The sequence below is a fragment of the Lathamus discolor genome, chromosome 3, assembly GCF_037157495.1.
Source record: "Lathamus discolor isolate bLatDis1 chromosome 3, bLatDis1.hap1, whole genome shotgun sequence".
NCBI lineage: Eukaryota > Metazoa > Chordata > Aves > Psittaciformes > Psittacidae > Lathamus > Lathamus discolor.
In genome coordinates, this window is record NC_088886.1 from 107,478,139 (window position 1) to 107,499,991 (window position 21,853).

The 21,853-nt window shown below is 41.6% G+C and overlaps 1 protein-coding gene across 3 annotated transcripts in view; it reads right to left on the minus strand.

Annotated features, from left to right (window-relative positions):
- The window catches only part of P4HA1 (prolyl 4-hydroxylase subunit alpha 1), a 35,869-nt gene extending 14,405 nt beyond the window's left edge, over positions 1-21,464 (minus strand). Inside the window, exons 1-9 of one of the 3 annotated variants that reach the window (XM_065671084.1) lie at positions 21,328-21,464; positions 14,172-14,280; positions 13,188-13,284; positions 10,921-11,072; positions 8,151-8,288; positions 4,884-5,123; positions 3,493-3,683; positions 2,811-2,987; positions 42-112 (exon numbers count right to left, since the gene is read on the minus strand). In XM_065671084.1, coding sequence (XP_065527156.1) covers positions 42-112; positions 2,811-2,987; positions 3,493-3,683; positions 4,884-5,123; positions 8,151-8,288; positions 10,921-11,072; positions 13,188-13,284; positions 14,172-14,259 — 1,154 coding nt within the window. In that variant the 5' untranslated portion in view covers positions 14,260-14,280; positions 21,328-21,464. The remainder of the gene's footprint in view (positions 1-41; positions 113-2,810; positions 2,988-3,492; positions 3,684-4,883; positions 5,124-8,150; positions 8,289-10,920; positions 11,073-13,187; positions 13,285-14,171; positions 14,281-21,327) is intronic. The other 2 variants (XM_065671085.1, XM_065671083.1) reach the window with 2 other exon arrangements.
- Positions 21,465-21,853: the final 389 nt, after the last annotated feature.

Sequence of the window (21,853 nt, forward strand, 5' to 3'; positions counted from 1 at the left end):
CACTCATTACAGGCCCAAAACATCTGGCAGAGCTCTCTTACCTTTTGCTAATTCTGTAATGTGCCGTCTCCAAGGCTCCTGTTATGGGGTTTGAAATGGTGGCTCGCCTCAGCTGTGAAGCGAACCATCAGAATAGTTGCATTACAAAGCACATATTGCATCACAGCAATCCGACCATTCAGAAGCCTAGGGGGAAATGTCACGCAAGCTGCCACACAAGCCACTCAGTCACATTTTGCAGTGGGTTTTCTTTTATGAAAGGGGTGGAAATTCAACCCCCAGTGACGGGGAAGGAGGGAGGGTCTCCAGTTTTACTAGAAGAGAGGTGTGTTTTGTTTGGTTTATTTTTTAAACAGAGCACTAGAAAAGATCAAGTTTTCTGGAAGTAATGTTTTCATTTCTGCAGCAAGAAGAACGGTTGCCTGAATAAAGTAAACTAGAAGCTTTCATTTCCTTCATATTGCTGGAAGCAGTACAATATTATGGCATGTGTACAATTGGACCTTTGTTAGCACTCTGTCTTGCACATGTAAGACGAGTTCTACAGTTAAATTGAATCCAGGCAACACTGCAATCTTGTGTAAGAGAAAGATGAATAAAACCCTACCTTTCTTATTCTTTTCACAACGCAAGCAGCACTGAACAACTTTAACACTAACTGCTAATACAAACTAACTGCTTTGTCCATAGACATATTTACATTGTATTCCTAAGTTACACAGTGCCAGAACTCTTGATTGAAGGCCTTTCTTACCAAGTGCTGCGTTCACTTGACACCATCCCACCTACATCAACACTGATGCGGAAAACTTATGCATGCCTTTTAACTTGGTTCATGTACTATCAGACACTCTCCATCATTCATAATTGGAAAGATTCAGCCATAGAGCCCAACTTTTGGAAGAGACAGAAAACGGCATACTAAATCCCAAACAATTCAAAGTATGTTTCTATTGTTAAAATAAATTAACTAAATCAAGGCCTCACCATGCCTACTAACAAGAAAAGATACCAGGAACTTTTAATATAGAACCACAGACTGGTTTGGGTTGGAAAGGACCTTTAAAGACCATTTAGTTCCAACCCCCCTGCCATGGGCAGGGACACCTCCCGCTAGACCAGGTTGATCAATCTGCTGCCTCTCCTCTCATCCCATGCAGATATATGTAAGAACCAAGTTTCTGCGAGACTCCCAAAGCTGAATAATAAGGCTTCACCCTACCAGTTTATGCTGCTGGCATAGCAGAAGGCTGGGCACAGATCAGACAGCACTGTCTTCTGAGAGGCAGCAATGGTAACATCCTTAGCATCGCAAAGGAGATGACCTCTTGGTGTCAAAAAACACAATCCTCTTGCTACACTTTTTACTGAGCTCTGCAAGGCCTCTGGCCATAGGAAATAAGTGGAACACTAACTGCATACAGCGGCCTCTACATTAATGAGCTCCATGTCTTTACCATGAGCCAATTATTCTTCAGGAAAATAATTATCTCAGCAAGTTCATAAGTTAAACCCACCAAATTCATAGGTTTTTAGTTTCAGTGCTAAGACTTATTTCTACTCCACAAAGAAGCAATTCAGTCATATTCCACAGAATATGCCAGTAATGTCAGAGCTTTTGCAGCTCTGACAAGAGAGCAGGAAGAGATGCTTTACAGGTAACTGGAGAGAATTGCTTGTACTTCTCGCTTATAGTTCAGAGTGTTACTTCAGAATTACAATGCAGTCTTTACATAAGCTTTAATATCACCTTCAGGCTACTGAGTACTCAGTGAAATGACCAAGGACAGCCTCATCTTTGATGTGCTCATGTATAACCAACAATTGCTTTACTTTACTGCAGACCAAGCCAACAGTCTGTCCTGTACTTACTGCACTTATCCCCCTAATCTCTATTTGCTCAGCACTCTCTAGCCAAAAAGCCATTTAGGCTAAAAACAAATAAAAAAAACAGGAAAAATGTATTTCTACAAGTTTAAACCTTATTTTAGAAGTCACTGGTAATGGATCAAAAAAAAAAAAAATCAACTAACTACATTTTTAATACACATCTTGAGATGCACAGTCACACCAACTGGATACAAAAGGCAACTCCATCAGTTTGCTGTTTGTCTTGGATGCTCCTGTTTACTCTTGACAGTTGAGCTGGCTTGTTTTATTCTGCATTCAGAAACAAGAACCTCAGGATCCAGTTTCTGACTTAGGATTTGATGGGCTGGCACTGCAATGAAGCAGCTGAATACGACTAACTACTGCCCTCTGGAAGCTCTTTCATCTGCAGGCAGCTTCAAAGCTTGGGAGACAGAAGTCAGTTTTATACCAAACAGCAGATACAACCATTCTTCTCTACACAATAGTGTGGCATTCCAGGACCAGAGGAATGGCTGCCCTTCCCTTGACAGCACTCTTCTCCACATTACAAATTTGGCAAATACAGATTTAACAAAAAATAAAAAGCAGCAAAACAAACAAACTAGATGACAGGTCTACTTCAAGGCAACCTAGCTGCAGCATGTTTTCTGTTGTAGAACATTCTCCTCCTTATCTGAAAGAGCACACACTGAAATTGTGCCTGCTGGAAGAGTCTAACAGTCCTGCACTGCTGTTTCCTGGCTGTCTTAATTACTCAATTTCCAACTTCCCCACTGTCTCCTTCAAAAAGTGTGTCACCGCAAGCTGCAAGGTGAGAAAAGCAATGTGTGAGCACACTGCACACACATCTGCATTCAAGAGGAGACAGAATCATACACTCACATAGAAAATTACACAGGAAATTTGAGATTCCGAAAGACAAAGTGTAAGGCATTTACCCTTGGCTTTGCCAGTTCCTTCACAGTTTCGATCTCTTCATCAGAGATGATATCAAGGAAGCGAACAATTCGAGGTTTGTCCCACTCATCTTCCTGTTTGACAGGGCCCAGAATATATCTAGGATTCCTGTTTCCATCATAGTAGCGGCAGAAGAGTCTTTTTTGTCTCCGAGGAGTCTAAAAGCAAGGTGAAACAAGACAATCAGAGAACTTCCACATAACATTAATACCTCTAAGATAAAAAGAGACAGGAACAACTCACTTTTCCTACCTTAATGTTATGTTAAAGAGATGCTTTAAGTTTGAGAAATTAGTACTTTCAGCACATTAATGTTACTCTGTAATACTGCAATGAGCAGTAGTTTACACAGTCCTATTAAAGATATTCGGTTTTGCTAGAACACCACCCTCATTCAATTGTGTGTAGACTCACAGCATCCTTATTTAATTAATTACAGTTATGTAGTGCGTTCAAGTTAGTCAGCAGTGCCTGCAGCGGAATTTATTTTTGTCTACCGAACAGAACGAAACAGGGAAGAAATCTAACGCACACTAATCCTCAGTTACACACACTCAGCCAACTGCTGTAACAACTTCCTTGCTTTCATGCCACACACAAATTCTTGACAATGTTTGGCTACAGTTGGTTTCATACATTTGGAAACAGTCTACTCTACTTTACCATTTTGAGACCCTCCCCACGGCACAGCATTTCGTACTTCCTTCTCTCAGGCAGGTAATCCTTTTTCTTAACCTCAGTTTCCTTCTCCATTTGGTCTTCTGAATCTGTACTGGACTTGTTTGCTTCCTTTTCTTTTGCCATTATATATTCAAAATATTTCATGTTCCCATTTGCTCTTTGATGCTCAGGATCTATTGACAAAGAAATAGACAAATATCACTGGCAAGTTTCCAATTTTAAGAAGGATCCAGAAGAGGCTTCTTACAAAAATAAAAAGAAAGCAGATGCACACTGCTGCTTCTCAAATAGAAAACAGAAGCATGTACTTTGGTTTGAAAGCACTCACAGGATAGCTAAAAGACTGAGCTAAGCTGGAAGCAATGCTAGCCTGCAGCATGCGCTCATCCTTACTTATCTGCAGGAAAACATGAAATGAGCTTTCTGAGCTGATCTCAACTCATCCAGTTTGGAGACTGCTTACTGTGAGGCCTGGATCCTCAGTACACATAGAGATCCAAACACTAAGAAAAAGGGTTTGACCACTCCAGCCAATCTCACCAGCAAGGGACAGACAAGGGAACTAGACAGGAAAAATGCTGGGACAGCATGACTGGCTTTAAACCTAAAAACTTCCCTGATGATGAGAATTAAGATTTCTGGTGATGAAGCTTGTAAGAGTGACTAAATTTACAGGATTAGCTTCATTTCATTAATAAATTATTCTCAGTAGCCTCTGCTAGATTAGGTTTTGTTCTGAACTTCCCACAGCATCCCTTACACAGTCCCTTACTGGAGTATTTAGAGAAACATAAACACTTTTCATAGTTTAAAAAAACAGAATCTAAACTTGCTGTATTGCATTCTGTATTTCTTATTTTCCCAGTCTTTTCATCTCAAGTATGCTTAATTTGCATTTAAATAACCGGCAGAGATTTTGGTATCACCAATTTAGTTTCAAGTTCATTAATTCTGTTCTTACTTGTACCTAAGGGGAAGTAATCTCAACATCAGCAAGTAAGATATAGTAAGAGAACCAAATTTCAGACAGTAGTGACTAAAACAAGTAAATGCTTAGAAGCCAACAGTGACAGGAAACAGAAAATATTTCAATAAAAAGCAGCAATCCTTAACCAATGCACTTTCTGACATAGTAGAGACTGTAACTGTCTATCTAAAAATACAATAGCAAAATATGATTTACAGTAATACAAGTCTTATTTTACTGAAAACTACGCATCAAGATGTTAATGGTAATGTCAGTAATAATCCATTAAAAAAACCTACATGCAACTCAGAATACAGGCAAGACCACACTCCTCAGTACAAAACCATAACTAGCACCTGCTCAAGCACAGAGCTGTATTTTGGTGAGCTGCAGACCTTCCACATACCCAGCTCTAGAAGGCGTTTGGTGAGCATCATGGCTTTGCCCAGATCCCCCTGCTGATACACGGCATAACTCAAATAGTCCAGAATGTAGGCTTTATCTGCAGAAGACACTTCTCCTTCATCCAACTGTTTCAAAGCTTGTTCCATCCAGAGCTCGGTGTGGTAGTAATCAGCTTCAGTGTAGGCAATCTTTCCCAGCTCAAAGCAATCTTCAGCTGTTAAAAAGGATTTGTGCTTCACACCTGTATTTAAAACAGAACACACAGATTTACACAGAATTCCAAACCAGTCTTCAGAGTAACATTCAGTTATTTCTTATTTTTTACAGCACAGTTTATTTCTGTTCTTCAACATCTCTCTTCTGTGGTAGCTATTTACTGAAGACTCAGTTTAAGTATCTAAAGCCTGTAAATACTTGGCAGAACACAGAAGCGGTTAGATGCAGTTTTCCATTGCCAGAATACCAGCAACTGGCTAAATGTCTTTACCATTAGTGAAAAATTACATAAGGTAAACCTTCCTTCTTCAGAACACCAACACTTTGAGCAACAGCAATAGTAAGCCAAATACAAAGCTTCAGAAATCTGTTTTCAAAGACTTCTTCACATTATCACTTTCAAAATGTTACTGAAGCACATCTTGTTAGCAACAACATAGTGGGGAAGGAAAAAGAAAACATCAGTAAATTCCCAGCTGCTTAAGATTTTTTGAAGTCAGTAATTTTTAGAAACATTTGAAGAGACCTCTGAAAGATTAAAGCACCAGCAAGCAAATTACAGATTCCTATTTTTGCCACTGTAAATGGAGGCTCAATGTAAAACCAAATTTAATCTTGTAACAAAGACATAGGATCTGCTGGTTTTACAGCTAAAATTACATTCATGATTACATCTTAATACATCCGGAGTTTCTAATAGCAGCTCCCACAGCTGCATTCAAACAAGAGCATTCTGTTGAAGACATGCCTTAAGAAATTAAATAGCTGAAAGAGATGTTGTGGTTTAACCCAGCCACACAGCTCATTCACTCACTCCCCCCCTTTCTTCTTCTTCCTTTCCTTCCCCCCCCCACCAGGGATGGGGAGGAGAGTTGAGAGAATGTAACTCCCACGGGTTGAGATAAGAGCAGCCCAGTAACTAAGGTATAACACAAATCACTGCTGCTACCACCAATGATAATAATGATAGGAGAAAATAACAAGGGAAGAGAATACAATACCACTCGCCGAATGAGTTCGACCCCCCCTGAAGAGAACCCGTGCCCTTCCGGGTAACTCCCAGTTACCTCCCTGGGCATGATGTACTGTGGTATGGAATACCTCTTTGGCTAGCTTGGGTCAGGTGTCTGTCTCTGCTTCCTCCCGGCCTCCCTTCCTCCCTGGCAGAGCACGAGACTCACAAAGTCCTTGGCCAGAATAAACATTACTTAGCAACAATTAAAAACAATCAGTGTTATCAGCTCTGTTCCCAGGCTGAAAGTTAAAACACAGCGCTGCACCAGCTACCAAGAAGGAGAAAAACTGACTGCTACTGCTGAACCCAGGGCAAGAGACAACCCATGAAACACAGTATCCCACGGAACAGCTTTGGGTTTGCTAATTAAACACTTTGTGGTCCATCCTGTGGACGGCCAGTGGTTTGTTTTCTAAGCGCAAAGCTGCAAACTCTAAAATAACAGACATTAGGGAACCAGGCGTGGTGGTGGTGGAGTGCTCTTAAAGAGATTCTCTTGAATGAGTAACAGGCTGCAGGGCCATAGCTGGTACATGTAGAAGCAATGCAACATCCACACATAAAAAGACAACTCTTACAAGAGTGCTTAACACATCATCAAATATGGTTGATAGCTAATATAAAGAAACAGCACACCCCGTAATGCAGGAAAGAAGATTAATAAACCATATTGATAGTAGTTAAGATTCTGATCAAAACTTGTCAACCTGGCAAAAATTCCCTGGAAAGAAAAACAAATGGAGCACAAATGACTTTATGGGATGTTCCTCTCTGGAGCTCTGAAGAGACTAACCTATTCCGGTTTACACTCCAGAACTTTTAGGTTCTGCAATTACACTTTATTTCATACAGTCTGGACAGTTTATTGCCTCAAAAGAAGCAATAAGCTACAGTCCACCCAAAGCACTTCTTGTATTTTTGTGCCATTTAAGAAACCAATAACAAACTGCTTATTGCATTAGAATGAATCTGTAGGTCTTTGAGACTGTCTTGAACTAAACCGAAAAGCAAAGTTATAACACATAAAGCAAATTCCCCTTAATTTTATTATTCATCTGATCACAATGAGCACTTGCAAAAACACAGATGGATTATACAGACTTGACTGTTTGCCAGTTGGCACGGTACTATTTTTAAACAGAGGAAACAACAAAAACACAGCAGAGAGTTTTCTAACAAGAAAGAAGTGTGTCTTCTCTTGCACATAAACCCAATAAAGATTTACTCATGTAATGCCACATAAGCTCATCTGTGTGTGCTCTCTTTTGTTTTTCAGTTTATACACTTCATGAAGTTTAAGCTCAAAGAAACTTCTTTCATTCCGACAGGTCTGTCTTACCAATCAGAGGGAAAGGGATAATAAGTGATAGAACTGTCTTGTTAGAATGCATTACACTGTGCAGAAAAACTACCTATCTGCCAGCACACAACTACTTAAGGAAAATCCTCATCCAGACCAAAATTTTACTGCTATCCATTTTTTAATAAAAACTATTAACACTGCATTATGTTACAGTAAGTAGAAGAAAGATGCAGACTTCAACTAAACAAAAAGTTTCAAGTTCTAGCACAAGCAGAAAACGAGCATGTGAGTAGACTGAGGAGAATGACAGGACAAAAGAGTCTCAATTCAGAAAGAAACTTGCATTCTGTGCAGCATGTTTTATCCATGTGTACTGGCATAAGGAAGCCCACCAGGCAGGGAAGCCAAGTGGATAAAGTTTCCAACAGAACCACCGCACCAACAACTCCAACAGTATGTCAGAGTGGGTCAGCTCTTCCTGGTTTCTCTTTACCAGCACAGCCTGAAGCAACAAGTTCGTCTCTCTTGATGTGTGGCAGAATTAAAACTGACACCTATACCAACCTATGTTCAACAACCCACATGATGCCGCTTTTCATAAAGTATTAGCTAGCTCAAACATTTTCCTACTGTTACACCACACAGATGGAAGATGGAACATAATCAAATGATTTATAATCAGGACATTTAACAGAGATTCACTGTCTTCTGAAAATAACATCCATAAGTCTTACCTGGAAGATTCCCTCTTGAGAGGGTATCTGTATCCAAATTATACGTATCTTGAAGCCGCAAGAGAGCTTTTGCTGCACCAGTCTGATCTTCATCATTTGGGAAAAACTGCCGCTGGATAGTCATGTTGGAGATAAAGCCTGGGAAAGTCAAGGAAACACTTGGTCTTCTTTGTCCTGAGAATTCTATGAATTCTACGCATGAAATGACTCCCTGCTCCACAGAAAGCTAACATTTTAAGGGCCATTAGCCCTGCAGAGCACCAACAAACACTGTGGGAGTACCCCTTTGGTTTCACATAGAAACTATTCTTGTCTTAATAGGTTTGTTTTCATGATATTTTGCATTTGGGGGGTTTTGTTGTTGGTTTTGGGTTTATTTTTGTGGGCTTATTTTTTTTTTTTAAGTTATGTACAACAGAAAAGACCACCCCCCCATGGAGAACATTACAGATAATATATTGGATAATATATTGGTAGTTTTTGCAAACATTCCACTCAATCTGCCTTTCAAAAGGCTTTACATTTAGTAACATAGAATTTACAAATAATTTAGAAGAGGAAAAAACAAACAGTGCTAAGAATAGCAGTGTAAAGATAAGGCTGGCCAATAAAAAGATGAAAAACAAAACCGCTGATGTCTTGACTGCAAACAGCTTTCGACAAGGCTTTAGGCAACTCAGGAGCCACTACGAACTTACTTACTTTCCAGACTTGGACATTAACATATTCACACAGAAACTTGGGAAACAAACAAGGTTTAAAAGGTTTCTCAAGAGCCATCTTCCTGCAACTCTGAACTGAAGTCAAGACACGCTAAAAAGTCAGCATTTTAAAATATTTGTGTGTGTATGTGAAAAGAAATCAAAAGAACAATATAAAAAAAACAAAACCAACTTAGGGGCTCTCTGAAGAGCCACCAGGGTGACATTTATAGAAAAGACAAGCAGGTTCTATAAAGGAAAAAAGTATTCTACGAACTGTTCCCCGGTCATTAGAGTCACACATTATGAAAGGTTCCTACTCCTCTCTGGTGAACACATACACACTGCTACTGCTGTTACTTGAAGGGCCCTCCTGCAGAGCTACTATATTATCCTTTCTCCAGTGGGAGAACTGATGCTATTTTTCCCCTTCTGCTTCTGCACAGTCAAGAGGCTGGTGAGCTGTTTGCACTGATGAGGAAAACAGAACTCCAGAAAGCCAGATGGGCAGCTGAGGAGGGCAGAACCAGCATCCTGGTACAAGGGCAGAACCAGCAGCCAAAAGTGGAACAGCAACAACAAAGGCCACCAAGTCTGAACAAACTGACAGCCACTGGCATTTTCAAAAAAAGTAACTTTTCTACTCAAACTCTTGTCCCAAGATCCTGAAGCACAACAAGCTTCACAGTGTTAACTAAGGACAGTGCCAATACAGAATCATAGAATAGTTAAGAGTTGGAAAGGACCTTAAGATCATCTAGTTCCAACCCCCTGCCATGGGTAGGGACACCTCACACTAAACCATGTCTCCCAAGGCTTCGTCCAACCTGGCCCTGAACACCGCCAGGGATGGAGCATTCACAACTTCTTTAGGCAACCCATTCCAGTGCCTCACCACCCTTACAGTAAAGAATTTCTTCCTTATATCCAATCTAATATGATGGCTGTTAAATTTATGTAACACAGACCAGCAGAAAACTAAGCAGTATGAGCAAAACCAGATAAAGCGTAGTATGCAACACTCAGCTAGCTGTAAAACCATCCCCAAAATAGTAACTGGCCAAATTTATGATTTTTGCCACACTCTAGTAGTACTTTTTAACTATTCATACCCAATAACACTATTTATTAGTTTATGGAAAGAAGTTCCTGCTTTAAAAAAATACCATATTCTTGCACTGCCATGCATCCTTTCTTTTACTACACCGTGCTTTCCCAGTATTTTCCTTTCTCCTGACAGCTTTCTTAAAACACATCCCATTCAGAAGATGGACTTAAGATGCACTGGTGTAGATTTCTGGCTGGCAAGCGCAGAGCCTTTTCAGGTGGCGTATTCAGTTCCTCACAGAAGCAACAGCAAAGTTGAATGTGCTGAATCCTTGGATAAGGTAATGGGAGTCTTTTTTAAAGCTACACTTTATTAGCTCTTACTAAAAACCTACACCTGGTATTAGTTGTAGAGAAAGATTCTCACAGGTCATATGTAATCATCCCAGCTTCCTTGCTGTTAAGTGTCTTTCACAGTCAACTTTTTATATCCTACTGCCTACTGAAGAGCTTCTATTATTGCTGAAGTAGAAATGTTTACTACAGTAGTTCAGATCAGTTCCACAAATGCTTAGTCTCTGCCAGCATTCAAGTTTTGAATCATCAGACAACTGTGGGCATATTACCAGCAACAACCCTTGATCATACCCAAAGACAACCCCATGTCTTGCACTAGAAGTGTGTTGCCTGTTTTTCTCTTCAAAGGAGTTATTGTACTTAGAGATGAAATTTCCTAAAATACTTGTTTGCAAGAAGTGGAAGAATATATGAAGCAAGCCCTGATCCTTTGCAAAATTTAAAGCACCCAAGGGAATTATTCAGCTGAAACACTGCAGTCCTAAATTCTTGTAAAGCTCAAATTATAGCACACTGACAACAAAATGGCAGGTCTTCTAGGATCATTTTTTTATGAAGACACCTCAAAAGACTTAAAAATCTAATTCAAGCCATTACATGTGAAAGACATAGTCAAGTAAAAGCAATTATAATGTGATCCTTGTTCTTGCCACAGGCACACTTACCATCTGACATGTCCTTCAGAACCAAACTCTCCAGCTCACCCCATTCTGTGTTAAGCCGTTTCATCAATTTGAATGCATTTACAGGATGTCCCAAAAATCCCTCTGGGTCTTTTGTAGCAGTATCTGTCAACTGATCCAATTTCTCCGCCCATCTATAGTGAAAATATACATTCATTAAAGTCTCTTTTAAAAGTCTGCCAATACTCTATAAAACTGATTTCAAGCTACTCAACTGTCTCCACTAAGAAAAACCCCAATATAAATTGCAAGCTTTTACATTATCTATACATAAAGCTTTCCTAGAAAGAACAAAAGGGGCAAATTTTTTTGTCGTTTGGTTGTTGTTTTGGTTTTTTTATGTCTTTTTCCCCAGCTGCAGCCTAGATCTTGTGTTGCTCTTGCAGTCTTTGTTAGAACATGGCTGAATTAACTCCTTCCAACAAATACCCAATGCAGTATATGCCACCCAGTTCCATTATGAGTCTTCATGCAGGACTAATCAAAACCAAGCTTTATCTGCATGTTTGATCTTTTATTTTTCAATGCTTGCCTCAAATTGTTTTACCTTTAGACACACACCTTTAAATCCATGATAACCCCTTACCTCCCACCACAAAACTGCCTTCCATACAGTAAGCTAATATTAACAAACATACAGTTCTCACATTCCCAAATGAGGAGCCCAGGTCAAATTTCTGGCGCTACAGTTCTGACTCCACCAAGCTCTCTAACACCATTAGCAACATAACCCATTCACAACTCCAGCACACTGAAACAAGCACACTTTTCAACAACTACTGTTGTTCATCTGTCATTTTAATGGAAACTTCCAGGAAGCCTGCTCCAGTCTCAAGTCAGGAAGCACATCAGTCACGCTGTAAGCACCAGCACTATGCTATTACATGTCCGCAAAGCAAGCAAACTTCCTCTAACCTAAATAATGCAGATCTAAAACACGAAGACATGTAACAACGCCCTAAACCCAGGTCAAATTAGTGTTAAAAAAGCCACACCCCAAAGAAAATACCAAACATCAACACCAATATAAAGCAAATAACATCTGTAGCCTGGAGGGAACTCTACAGATAAGCCAGCATTTGGCTTGTTCCAGAAAGTGATATGCCTGAATTCAGTCTGCCTGCTTTACCTGAGACAGGTAGATGTTTACAGCTGTTAAAGGTGCCACTGTCTGCATTCACTCTTCCCACCCCGTCTTTAGTGGTTTTCCTACACTCTGACCGCCGCCATCTGTGTTCTTGCCAGCAGCAACATGTGTAAAGGGGCTACCTCCAAAATGGAATGCTCAAAGTGCTCCCATGAACCAACTTCAGCTACTAGCAAGCCAAAGACTGAAGAAACCGATGTCAAAAAATTGTGCATTCACATTGCATGTGATTAAATCCACTATGTATTTCTCACTGCATGACTATCAAACCTAATGAGCAGCTGAAAATCACTGCAACCATGAGACACAACCACAAGGCCAGGATTTCTTTCATGTAGTTTGTTTCATGAAAGTCTCCACCACAAGCCACCCACAAGGTGTGAGCCATCCTCTGCATTTCAGTTAATTACCACCTTCCACTCAGTTGATGTCAACACAAGCTACCAATACGCTTCAGCCAAAGTACAGAGCTCAACAAATGATGCTAGCGTTTCTTTCCAGGTGGTTCTGTGACAGTTATTTTAGTTTTTCTGTCCTGACAGTGAGCACTTCTAATATAGTAAAAACACAGCTGCAATGCTTATATGATAAGCTTTATCTATACACTTTTGGATATCCAATCGGCATGCTGCTATCTTAATTTGTAGCTGCAAAGAATATACTTCTGTAGAACAATTCCAACTCTATATTTTAAGTGATAAAAATAAATATAGTCTGACAGAAGTATCTTTCTTCCTGAATAGTAGAATGTAATACACAAATTCTAAAATAAAACCCATGCATCTATCTAAAACTGTTTAAACATGCTCAAGCACAGATTCATATACAGTTTTGAAAGATGAGAAACCCTCAAACAAGCAGGAGTCCTAAAGTGAAGGTACCGTACAAAAGGCAAGTCAATTAGATCTCATCATTAGAAAGCTGCATAAAACAAACCAATGGCTTGGAGATAATAACTTAGGACAAAACCCCAACAAATCATACTAGTTTAAGCTTTGCCTCAGAAGAAAATTCCACAAATGTAATCAGCCTTGGGAAGCACTTTTTATGTAAGGGTGGACTCAAATTATTAACTACTAGCATTACAAAACAAGCCGCTTACTTTTTGATCTGTTCCAGCTTGCTTTCTTCTGCCTTGATATAATCTTTCAGTGACACCACCAGATCTTTTTCTGTATTAATTAAGTCTGTCATATGACCTAGAAAACAAATTAGTTTGGTTAGACAAGGAGAAACAATAAACCTGTGAATTAGAGGTATTCTTCCTCTCTTCTACTTTCTCTCTTCAACTCTTTCTTTCCTATAGTCCTTCTGTATTTGCTTAAATAATCCTGAAGGAGTATCCGAGTCAGACTTCTTGCCTTTTATTTTTTTTCTGAAGGAGAAAAATCTCATGTTGAACCAAACTCGTTGCCATGGAAATTAATGTAATATCACATATTTATTATTAGAACTAATTCAGGATTCATTTGGAAAAGGAAGTAGGTTGCAACAAAATAATCTTTCATCCAAGCATACATAATGTAGAGCAAATACAGACAAAGCTACAGAAATATACAAAACCATCATGTTTGATATACAGTACTAATCCAGTGTTTTAAGGTTACTTGCATGACTTCAACGGGTCCCATAACAGACCCTGCTATTAATTAATAATTGTTTCATTTCCTGCAAGCAGGCAGCTGAACTGGTTCATCATGAAGTGATAAAGCCCACAGCTTCAGCTGTGTCACAGGCCATCAGAACTCAAGAGAGACTACACTGACATACTGCCATCATTATGCACCCTTAACAGCTATTTTGCTTCTATGTATGTGCAACTATCCACACCAAAAATTTTGCTTATAATCAAATACCTATAAGAATACATGATGAATACAAGGACAAGCCTGGGTCATTAGACTAACTGGACTGATTTAACTCAAAACATGTTTCTCTCAAAAGACAGAAATCAGTAAGGTTGTGAGAAATAGTAAGGAGACTTAGTTCTGTACCAGTTAAAGCCTTGGATGCCATTAACACATCACTGCAGAAAGCAGTCAAAAATGCCTTGGTAACGCAACATATACACCAAAGCATGTCTCACCAATGGAAGTGAAGAAGTCCGTATGGGCATAAGAGAAAGGCAGCAGAAGTCCAAGGGCTACGGTATACCACATCTTGTTGAATGCCATAGCTGTTACCTCGCCACGTACCTATGAAAGAAACAAAGTAGGTAAAAAAAAAAAAAAAAAAAAAAAAAAGAAAAATCCCTATTCACCAGAGAATTGAATCTACCTTCAAAAAAGACAGCTTATTCTCTTGGGGGTCCCACTAGCTCTTGAGGTAGCAGAATCTTATGAGCTTGAGCAGCTCTCAGAGGACTGAACTTTCTTCTGCAGACTTTCTTATACTTCCGTGTGGTAAGAGAAGTAATAACAGCTTGGAGACAGTGTCTTCACAAGCATGCTTCATCTTTTTGACATCTAAGACACATTGCAGATAGACCTGCTTCTCAAAACAAACCAAAAATGCCAAGATCAAACACTGAGAAAACCCTAACACCAAGTTAAAAGAGCGTATTATCAGGTTCATCCACCCACTGACAAAAAAAAAAAAGTTTCTTTTGATCAGTCAGAAAGATGAACAGGTCAAAATGAAAACCCTACACAACCAGTCCACAGAGTAAGTTACTTGCAGAATGCTCTTCAGTTGCCACCAACATGAAGCGAACCTCCATACACTATACAAAACGCTTCTCTGTCAGCTGGTTCAGTTAGTCCCTGGGTAAGTCCATAGTAGACTCACAGGCAGTGCTTTCTCCCACAAACAGCTGCCAAGCCTTCAGCTTTTCAAGATCCTGAACCCTTCTAACAGTACAGGACTCCCTTGCTACTGCATACTTGAAAAGTAATTATGCTGTCTTGGAATGCACAAGATTTACTTCTTTACAAATACAAAAGCTTAAACTTTCATGCATTTTATCTGCTCAGAAAAATGAAAACAGCCACCTGTACTAACAGAAACTATTTTACAACTCTTCTAATGGCAAGACAGTTAATGAAGGAAAAAAGTTTAAAAAAAAAAAAAAAGGCAACATCACAAAGGAAGCCCAGCCACAGAGTGGTTTGGCCTAGTTAGGGAAGGAAGCAATATGTTTCTGATTGAGTTGACAGTACTGATAGCAAACAACATAAACCCAGGCATGCCATCACACAAGGAAGGTGTAAACAAAGTCAGCAAGTACAAAAGCTACATCCAAAAAAATTATTCCACCCACAAGTTGAGGTATTAACAGGAAATATTCCCTTGTCTTCAGAGTACAGGATCTTTCCTGACATTGCACCTGAAAGGTCAGGAAGCAGTTCCTCCATTTCTTCTCCACCTCTAGCACTACAGAAAGACCAGTACTCAGGTTTAGATCTACTGACTCTGTGTCCTGCCTCTTGGACAGGACAAGTTCAGTTTCACTGGCACTAACAAGAACAACAATAAACCCACACAAGCCTAGAAAACAGCACTAACTCCTCCTGTTACGTCATCTGAATCTGTATGACCACAACTGAAGTGCTGAAATATTCTGACACATTTGCTGTTACAAAGCAAGTTGTAAAGTAAAAATCTGGAGAGAAAAGCCTGGAGCCCTGCTTTTTCCTCAACTGAGCTAGGTGCCTCTGCCTCACCAACACTCTAAACCAGCCCTGTTGTCCACAGCATCATTCCTCACCTCATCCCCTCCACAGGCAGCCAGGCAACAAGCTAAATCAGATTATTTCAAACATAAGTAATAGAACAAAACTTCCCCCAAAAGCTCATTTCATCCAAACTTCAATTCTGATACAGTTCACTATGTAGCTATGTAGCATTCAGGTCAGTACAAGAAGGCAATTTAGATGCAGGAACTGGTAGCCAAAGATAGCAAAGGAAGGCAAAATTGTTGCTTCTGGTGGCAGTACAGGTTTAACCCATTTGTGAAAACCCAGCCCTAAACACAATGAACAAATATACAACCTCCAGCCAGCCTTTAAGACTCACCTAGTTTTCAGGATATGCCAAGGATCCTAGGTATGGTCTATACAACTGTACCTACGTCTCCTGTGACTAGTGCCAGTCCCATTAAAAAAGAGCTCCAACTGAGTAACTGCTGTAAATTAGGAGGTCACACCTAGAAGCAAATTTTCTTGCTGGCAAATCTCCTTGCACTCTTTACTTTAAAGCAGCTGTATCCACATGCACAAGTACACTGATGTATACCTGCACTTTTAAAAACACGGCTCAATTCATATTTTGTTCTGCAGAAAGCCAAACACGTCCTGCTCATTCAGCACTCAAGCCAATATATCTGTGAATCAATAACAAAGCACACACAGTTCTACTACATGATAAATATTTGCCAACCTTGTCAGTACTCAGAATTCATTGAGCTATTTTGTTTACTGCACTCAGTGAAACAAAAGGGCAGCTTCAGGAAGTTTACCTTTTATTATTAATCAGTATTATTAACGAAACTAAAAAAAAAAAAAACCCAAAAGGGTGATGAAAACACCTTCTGGAGCAGCAGGTGGACAGGTGGTCTTCTCTCCACCTACTGCTCTTTGTGACAGTCTTGGTGACACCTCAGTCAATAGAATGACGCCTCAAAGCCAGTCTGAATAGCATGCTTTGGGAACAGTTCTTCCTCTTCTCCACCTGCTTTTACAGTCTACTCCAGTTCTGTGCTGATTCCAAACACAGCTGCAACTCTATTCCTTCCTCACACCTTCACAAGCACAAAGCGGTGAGTGCATGGTAATGGTCACAAATTGCAACAAGGGAAATTCTAAGGCGGTAAAAAGAAAAAGTTTCTCTCAATGACAGCAATTAGGCACTACAAGAGATTGCCCAGAGAAACTGGATTTCCCATTTCTGGAAGGATTTCAAAATTGAACTGGACAAGCCCCCACGCAGCCTAAACCTAACCTCCAAGCTCACCCAGCTTCAAACAGGTGGCTAGGCTAGATGATATCTAGAGGTCATGTCCAACTTCATCTTTCTTTCTTCTCGCAGTCTGAAGATTTTCTGTCACTTGCAGGGACTCAGTCTCCCATAACAGCTTTCAGCCACCCACGATGACTTCCTTGCCAGAGAGAATTCAGAGAGCTGCAAACAGAGCTCAAGGCAGTGGCCAGCCAACCTTTCACTGCCCTAACAGCAGTTGCTAAGTAGCACAGCTTTCAAAACTACTGCAGAAGGATCAGCCACAGGTTCCCAAATCAAAGACAATAAAGCTCAGTTAAGATAGATGCTGGAAATCTCTCAGATACACAAGCTGCCAAATAAGTAGGCTTAATATCTTCCTGTCAGTGACATGAAGTAAAACAAGATGAAAATCCTCTCTTCTGACTTCCCACAAGAAGCAATTTGGTAAGCTTGAAAACAGTAAAACATGGCAACGCAGGGAAAAAGAAAACCAACCACAAAAAAACAAAAAAAAAACCCCACCAAAACCCACTAAACAAACCCACCAAGGCAAAAAAACTCCACCAAACAAAAAACAACAACAATGGGGAAACTAGCAAAGAACAAACAGACAAATAAAGCAACAATTATAGGAATGGTATTGCCAAGCACAGCACAGGATTCCCTGAACAGTAGGGATACACAACAAATGCCATTTCAAACTATGAAACTTAACAAGTGGTTTTTTTGAGGACTTTTATAGATCTCAGCTCTGCTCTATAAGTAAAACAGGCTGCAAGAGTCATATGAGTGTGGGCATGTACGTAGCATCCATACAAGCAGAAGAAAAAGTGGAGTTATAACAAACTACACATACAACCTCACAAAACCAAGGTCTCACTAATAGGTGACCGAAGACTGAAACATTTAACTAAAGATGCTGATTATACAAGTCTCCTCACTGCCAGTGCCAAGCTCCCAGGTGCTTACCAGCATCCAGAAAACACAATAGAAAATGGAAACTGAGGGTGTACTTCAGTACGGAATTATTCTGGAATAGCTCTAATTCAATTCCAAAACAGATACTTTATTTAGCCAAGAAATAAGTGACCTACTCAAGTATGCTGCAAGGCCAGGAGTCAAAACTGTATCACCAACAGCCTCAACTTTCAATTTAAACACTGGTCCACTCTCACAATCCTTACTGTATCCCACTGCATGTAAAAGTAAAATAAAATAATCTGTTAAACTGAGCTGGAGAAGGGGCACCAGGAATAATAGCTGTTCACTGCACTAAACCTCTCTGGTCTCAAGGATAACTGAAGTTATAGACTCATGACATGATGCAACTGGAAATACTACTCAAAAGGAAAGAACTTTCCCAGGCTAAGTACCAAGTATCAAGACAGTTTAGCTGTCATCATTGCTTAACAGTGCCACAGGACAGAAACATTAGAGTACAGTTCCCTAAGTTTTCTAGCACATTATATTTGCTTAAAGATTGTTTTAAAATTAAGATCTAAGCAGTGAAAGAAGAAATAGTTTCTAGAAATGCTGCTAACAAAAGAACATGGCATGGTTTAAATTTCTTTTCAATGGCAAAGTTTTAATACAAGTAATCATACGTATAAGTAATATAATCTAATAAGACATGACAATCAACTTTAGATTCAAGTAGGTCATGTGCTTTAAGTATCATTATTGACAACTTGAAAACAACATTCATGAGTCTGACTGTACAGCAGGTGTGTTCATACACAGATTTGTACCCAAGGAACTTCCAGATCAAGACTGAATGGACCAAGCCCTTTCAGAGCCCAGTTATTTTAACTTTCTAAGCCAAGACAAAGAACGCTGGCAATGGAGCAGAGCACTTACAGATGCAACAAGGAGAAGGCTATCCTTCTATTTATCCTTCTGCTCAAGGATTAGCAGAATAGCTATAGAGATACACTGAATGTTTTCAGAATTTAAGAGTGACTGTAAAAAAAGCAGGACAACCCCAATGATCACAGGCTGAAACCAGGAACAGATAAGTGCTCTTTAGGCTGAAGACATAGCCCCGTAGGTGGCTCTGCAGTAGCAGAGAGTCTGCTCCTCTGGAGCAAGAACACTGCCTAGAAACACAGAGCAGAAGTGACAACTAATATGCTGTCCCAACACAGACTTTATTTACCATCTTTCCTCGAGTTAAACAGACACAATTTATCAAGTAATTTTCAAGAAGTATATTCTTGAGACACCTCTTTTTTTTAACAAAAAATTCAGTTTCCTTATCTGTATCAACCTCAACATAAGAGGCAGTTTTCCTCCCATAAACCTCTTATTTATCCTCACTCCTTCCACACTGTTACTCGTTAGCTATCATTTCTGTTTTTCAAACTGCACACCTCAAAAATCATAGCTTTAAATGCTATGATTTTAAAACCATTCATTATGCAGTGGTGTTTAAACCTCTACAGGTCATAAAGCCGCTCTCTCTTCTGGCTCCATGCATAGCTCTTAAGGCTATTCAACAGAAGCTTCTGCAGCAGCTCCTGTCTCCACCCAATCAAGTGCAGGGCTACACAGCGAGTTAACAAAGGGAACTAATCAACATCAGCTTTTTTGCTAGGAGGCAAGTTAGTGATTCCCCCTCCACACACACACACACACACTCATTTCAGATTTGGTTATCAGATATACCACCCCACACGAAGAGCACAGATTGCAAATAGCTTAGAACAGCACTGCTACTGGACATCAGTTCATGAAATGGTGCTGCTTCTTCAGTTTCTAAATGAATTAACAGCTAGAAGAAATGTGCCTACCTATGCCACAATCACTGTGCTTAAATGGCAGAACTGACACCCTTAGCAGAGCAAGGTTTAGGTACATCCCTGTTACTCTGAATCCAAGGAGGTTTTGAGGGGAGGGGAAATCAGTACTGTTAGCACACAAACAGCAACAAGAGAACTCTAGGTCAAATTAAATGTTTTGCGGTATGGTTTAAAACACCCAAATGCATCCAGCAACGATCCAAAAGTAGTAATGGGCGCAGAACAGTAAGAAAACATCGCTTACCCCAAAAGCAGGCCTCCGCTTCCCAGACAAACTGGGAACTCATTACTTTTACTTTCCACCCCTGCCAGAGTGCTGCCTGCATGCTTAGCTGAACAGCCTTTGGCATGTGAGAAGCTGCATTTATCTACCTGCTATAACAGATTGCTTCTTTAATTTACTAAAACTTTTGAACGCTGAATGCTTATATATCCAACACAGGTGAACACTTAACACTCTGCAACTCCTCTTACCGAGTTCACCAGAAAACAACCCGTCTGAAACTGAAAACTGGACAATCCTTTTGATACCTTCTCTCTGTAACCCTGATGTATCTTTAAGCCCATTCAGCTTCTCAGGTAAACTGGTTTACTCTAAACATATATGACTTTTTTATTCTCTCTTTATTCAACAGCATCCTTAAGACTCCATGTTGGAGTTTTTCCTTCTAGTCAGGTTAGATCCTATCAAGACACCTACTCAAGGGCATATCTTATGGCAAAGTTACATACAAAATTTCATGTAATGCAATTGGCTGAATCCAACCCCAAGCAGTAGAGAGGGAAATCAAGATAAGCCTTATTCCTCACGATGTAATTACTACACACAGCTCCTGTGGTTACAAACATAGTGTGTGACAACCAGGGCAGCTCCTTCAGTGCTTAATGCAAAGTAACTTTCCATCATCCAAGCATGAAATCGCCTCAGTGCTCCGGCACCCTGGAACCCCTAAGGCAACACACCCAAGTGGGCCAGCAGACGCACGTAGCTGCCTGTAACGCTACAGCAGCAGCCCCCGGCTGGAGACACCGAGAGCCGGCTCCCGGAGGTGCCACAAAGCCGGGGTGGGGCCAGCGGGCGGGAGCCCACCTGTGCCGCGCACCCCGGACAAGAAGGGAGGCGAGCTGGGCGGGGGCCTCGGGGTGGGGGGCTCAGAGTCGCCCGCAGCCACGTTCAGACGGCGGGCGCGTGGAACGGGCCTCACGGCGGCGACTGGCGACAGGAGGCGGCGGAGGCGGCAGTGTTTAGTCTACCAGCTGCGGGGAAGCAGGGCGGACCGGCGCCCTCCCGCCCCCCTCCGGAGGCTGCCGCCGGCTCCCGTTACGTAACTGCCGGAAGGGCCAGGGCACCGGTCCCCCGCCGAGAGGGCCGTCAGCGGAGCGCTGCCACGTATCGCACCCCCCCCACCTCGCCCGGACCCCGACGCTCCCCTCACGGCGCGCCGCCCTGTCCCCGTGACCCACCCTGCCACCGCCAGCGAAAAGCGAGGGGCGGCCGGGCCTCACCTGAGCGAAGGGGCCGGCGGCGGAGGCAGCTGACGCGGCGCTGAGTGGCGGCGGCGGCGCCGGGAACAGCCGGCCGCGACCTGCCCGGGGACTTAACCGACCGCGCGCGCACGGCCCCGCGGAAGCTTTTATAGGCTGCCAGGCCACGCCCACCCCGCTCCCGTCCCGCGCGAGGAGGGGCGGCGCGGGCCGCTCGCTACGTGAGCTCGGTCACAGCGGCGGCTGCCCCAGCGCGCAGGCGCCGCCGCCCCGCTCCACGTGGGAGCGGGCGAGGGAAGCCCGTACCGCGAACGGAGACCCCGGTGGCGGCCCTCGGGCCGGAGCTCCGCCGGTGTCGCTGAGCGGACGTGCCCGGCGGCAGCTGCTGTCCGAACACCACAGTGTGTGGTCTGCGGTACGCGGCGGATACGCGGCGGATACGCGGCATCTGCCCCGATGCTCGTTCCCCGAGCAGGCTGGCTCGCCAGCTCCCCTCCTCCACTCACAGCCATAGCTTATCTCTGCCTTGTGCTTTAATTCGTATTCG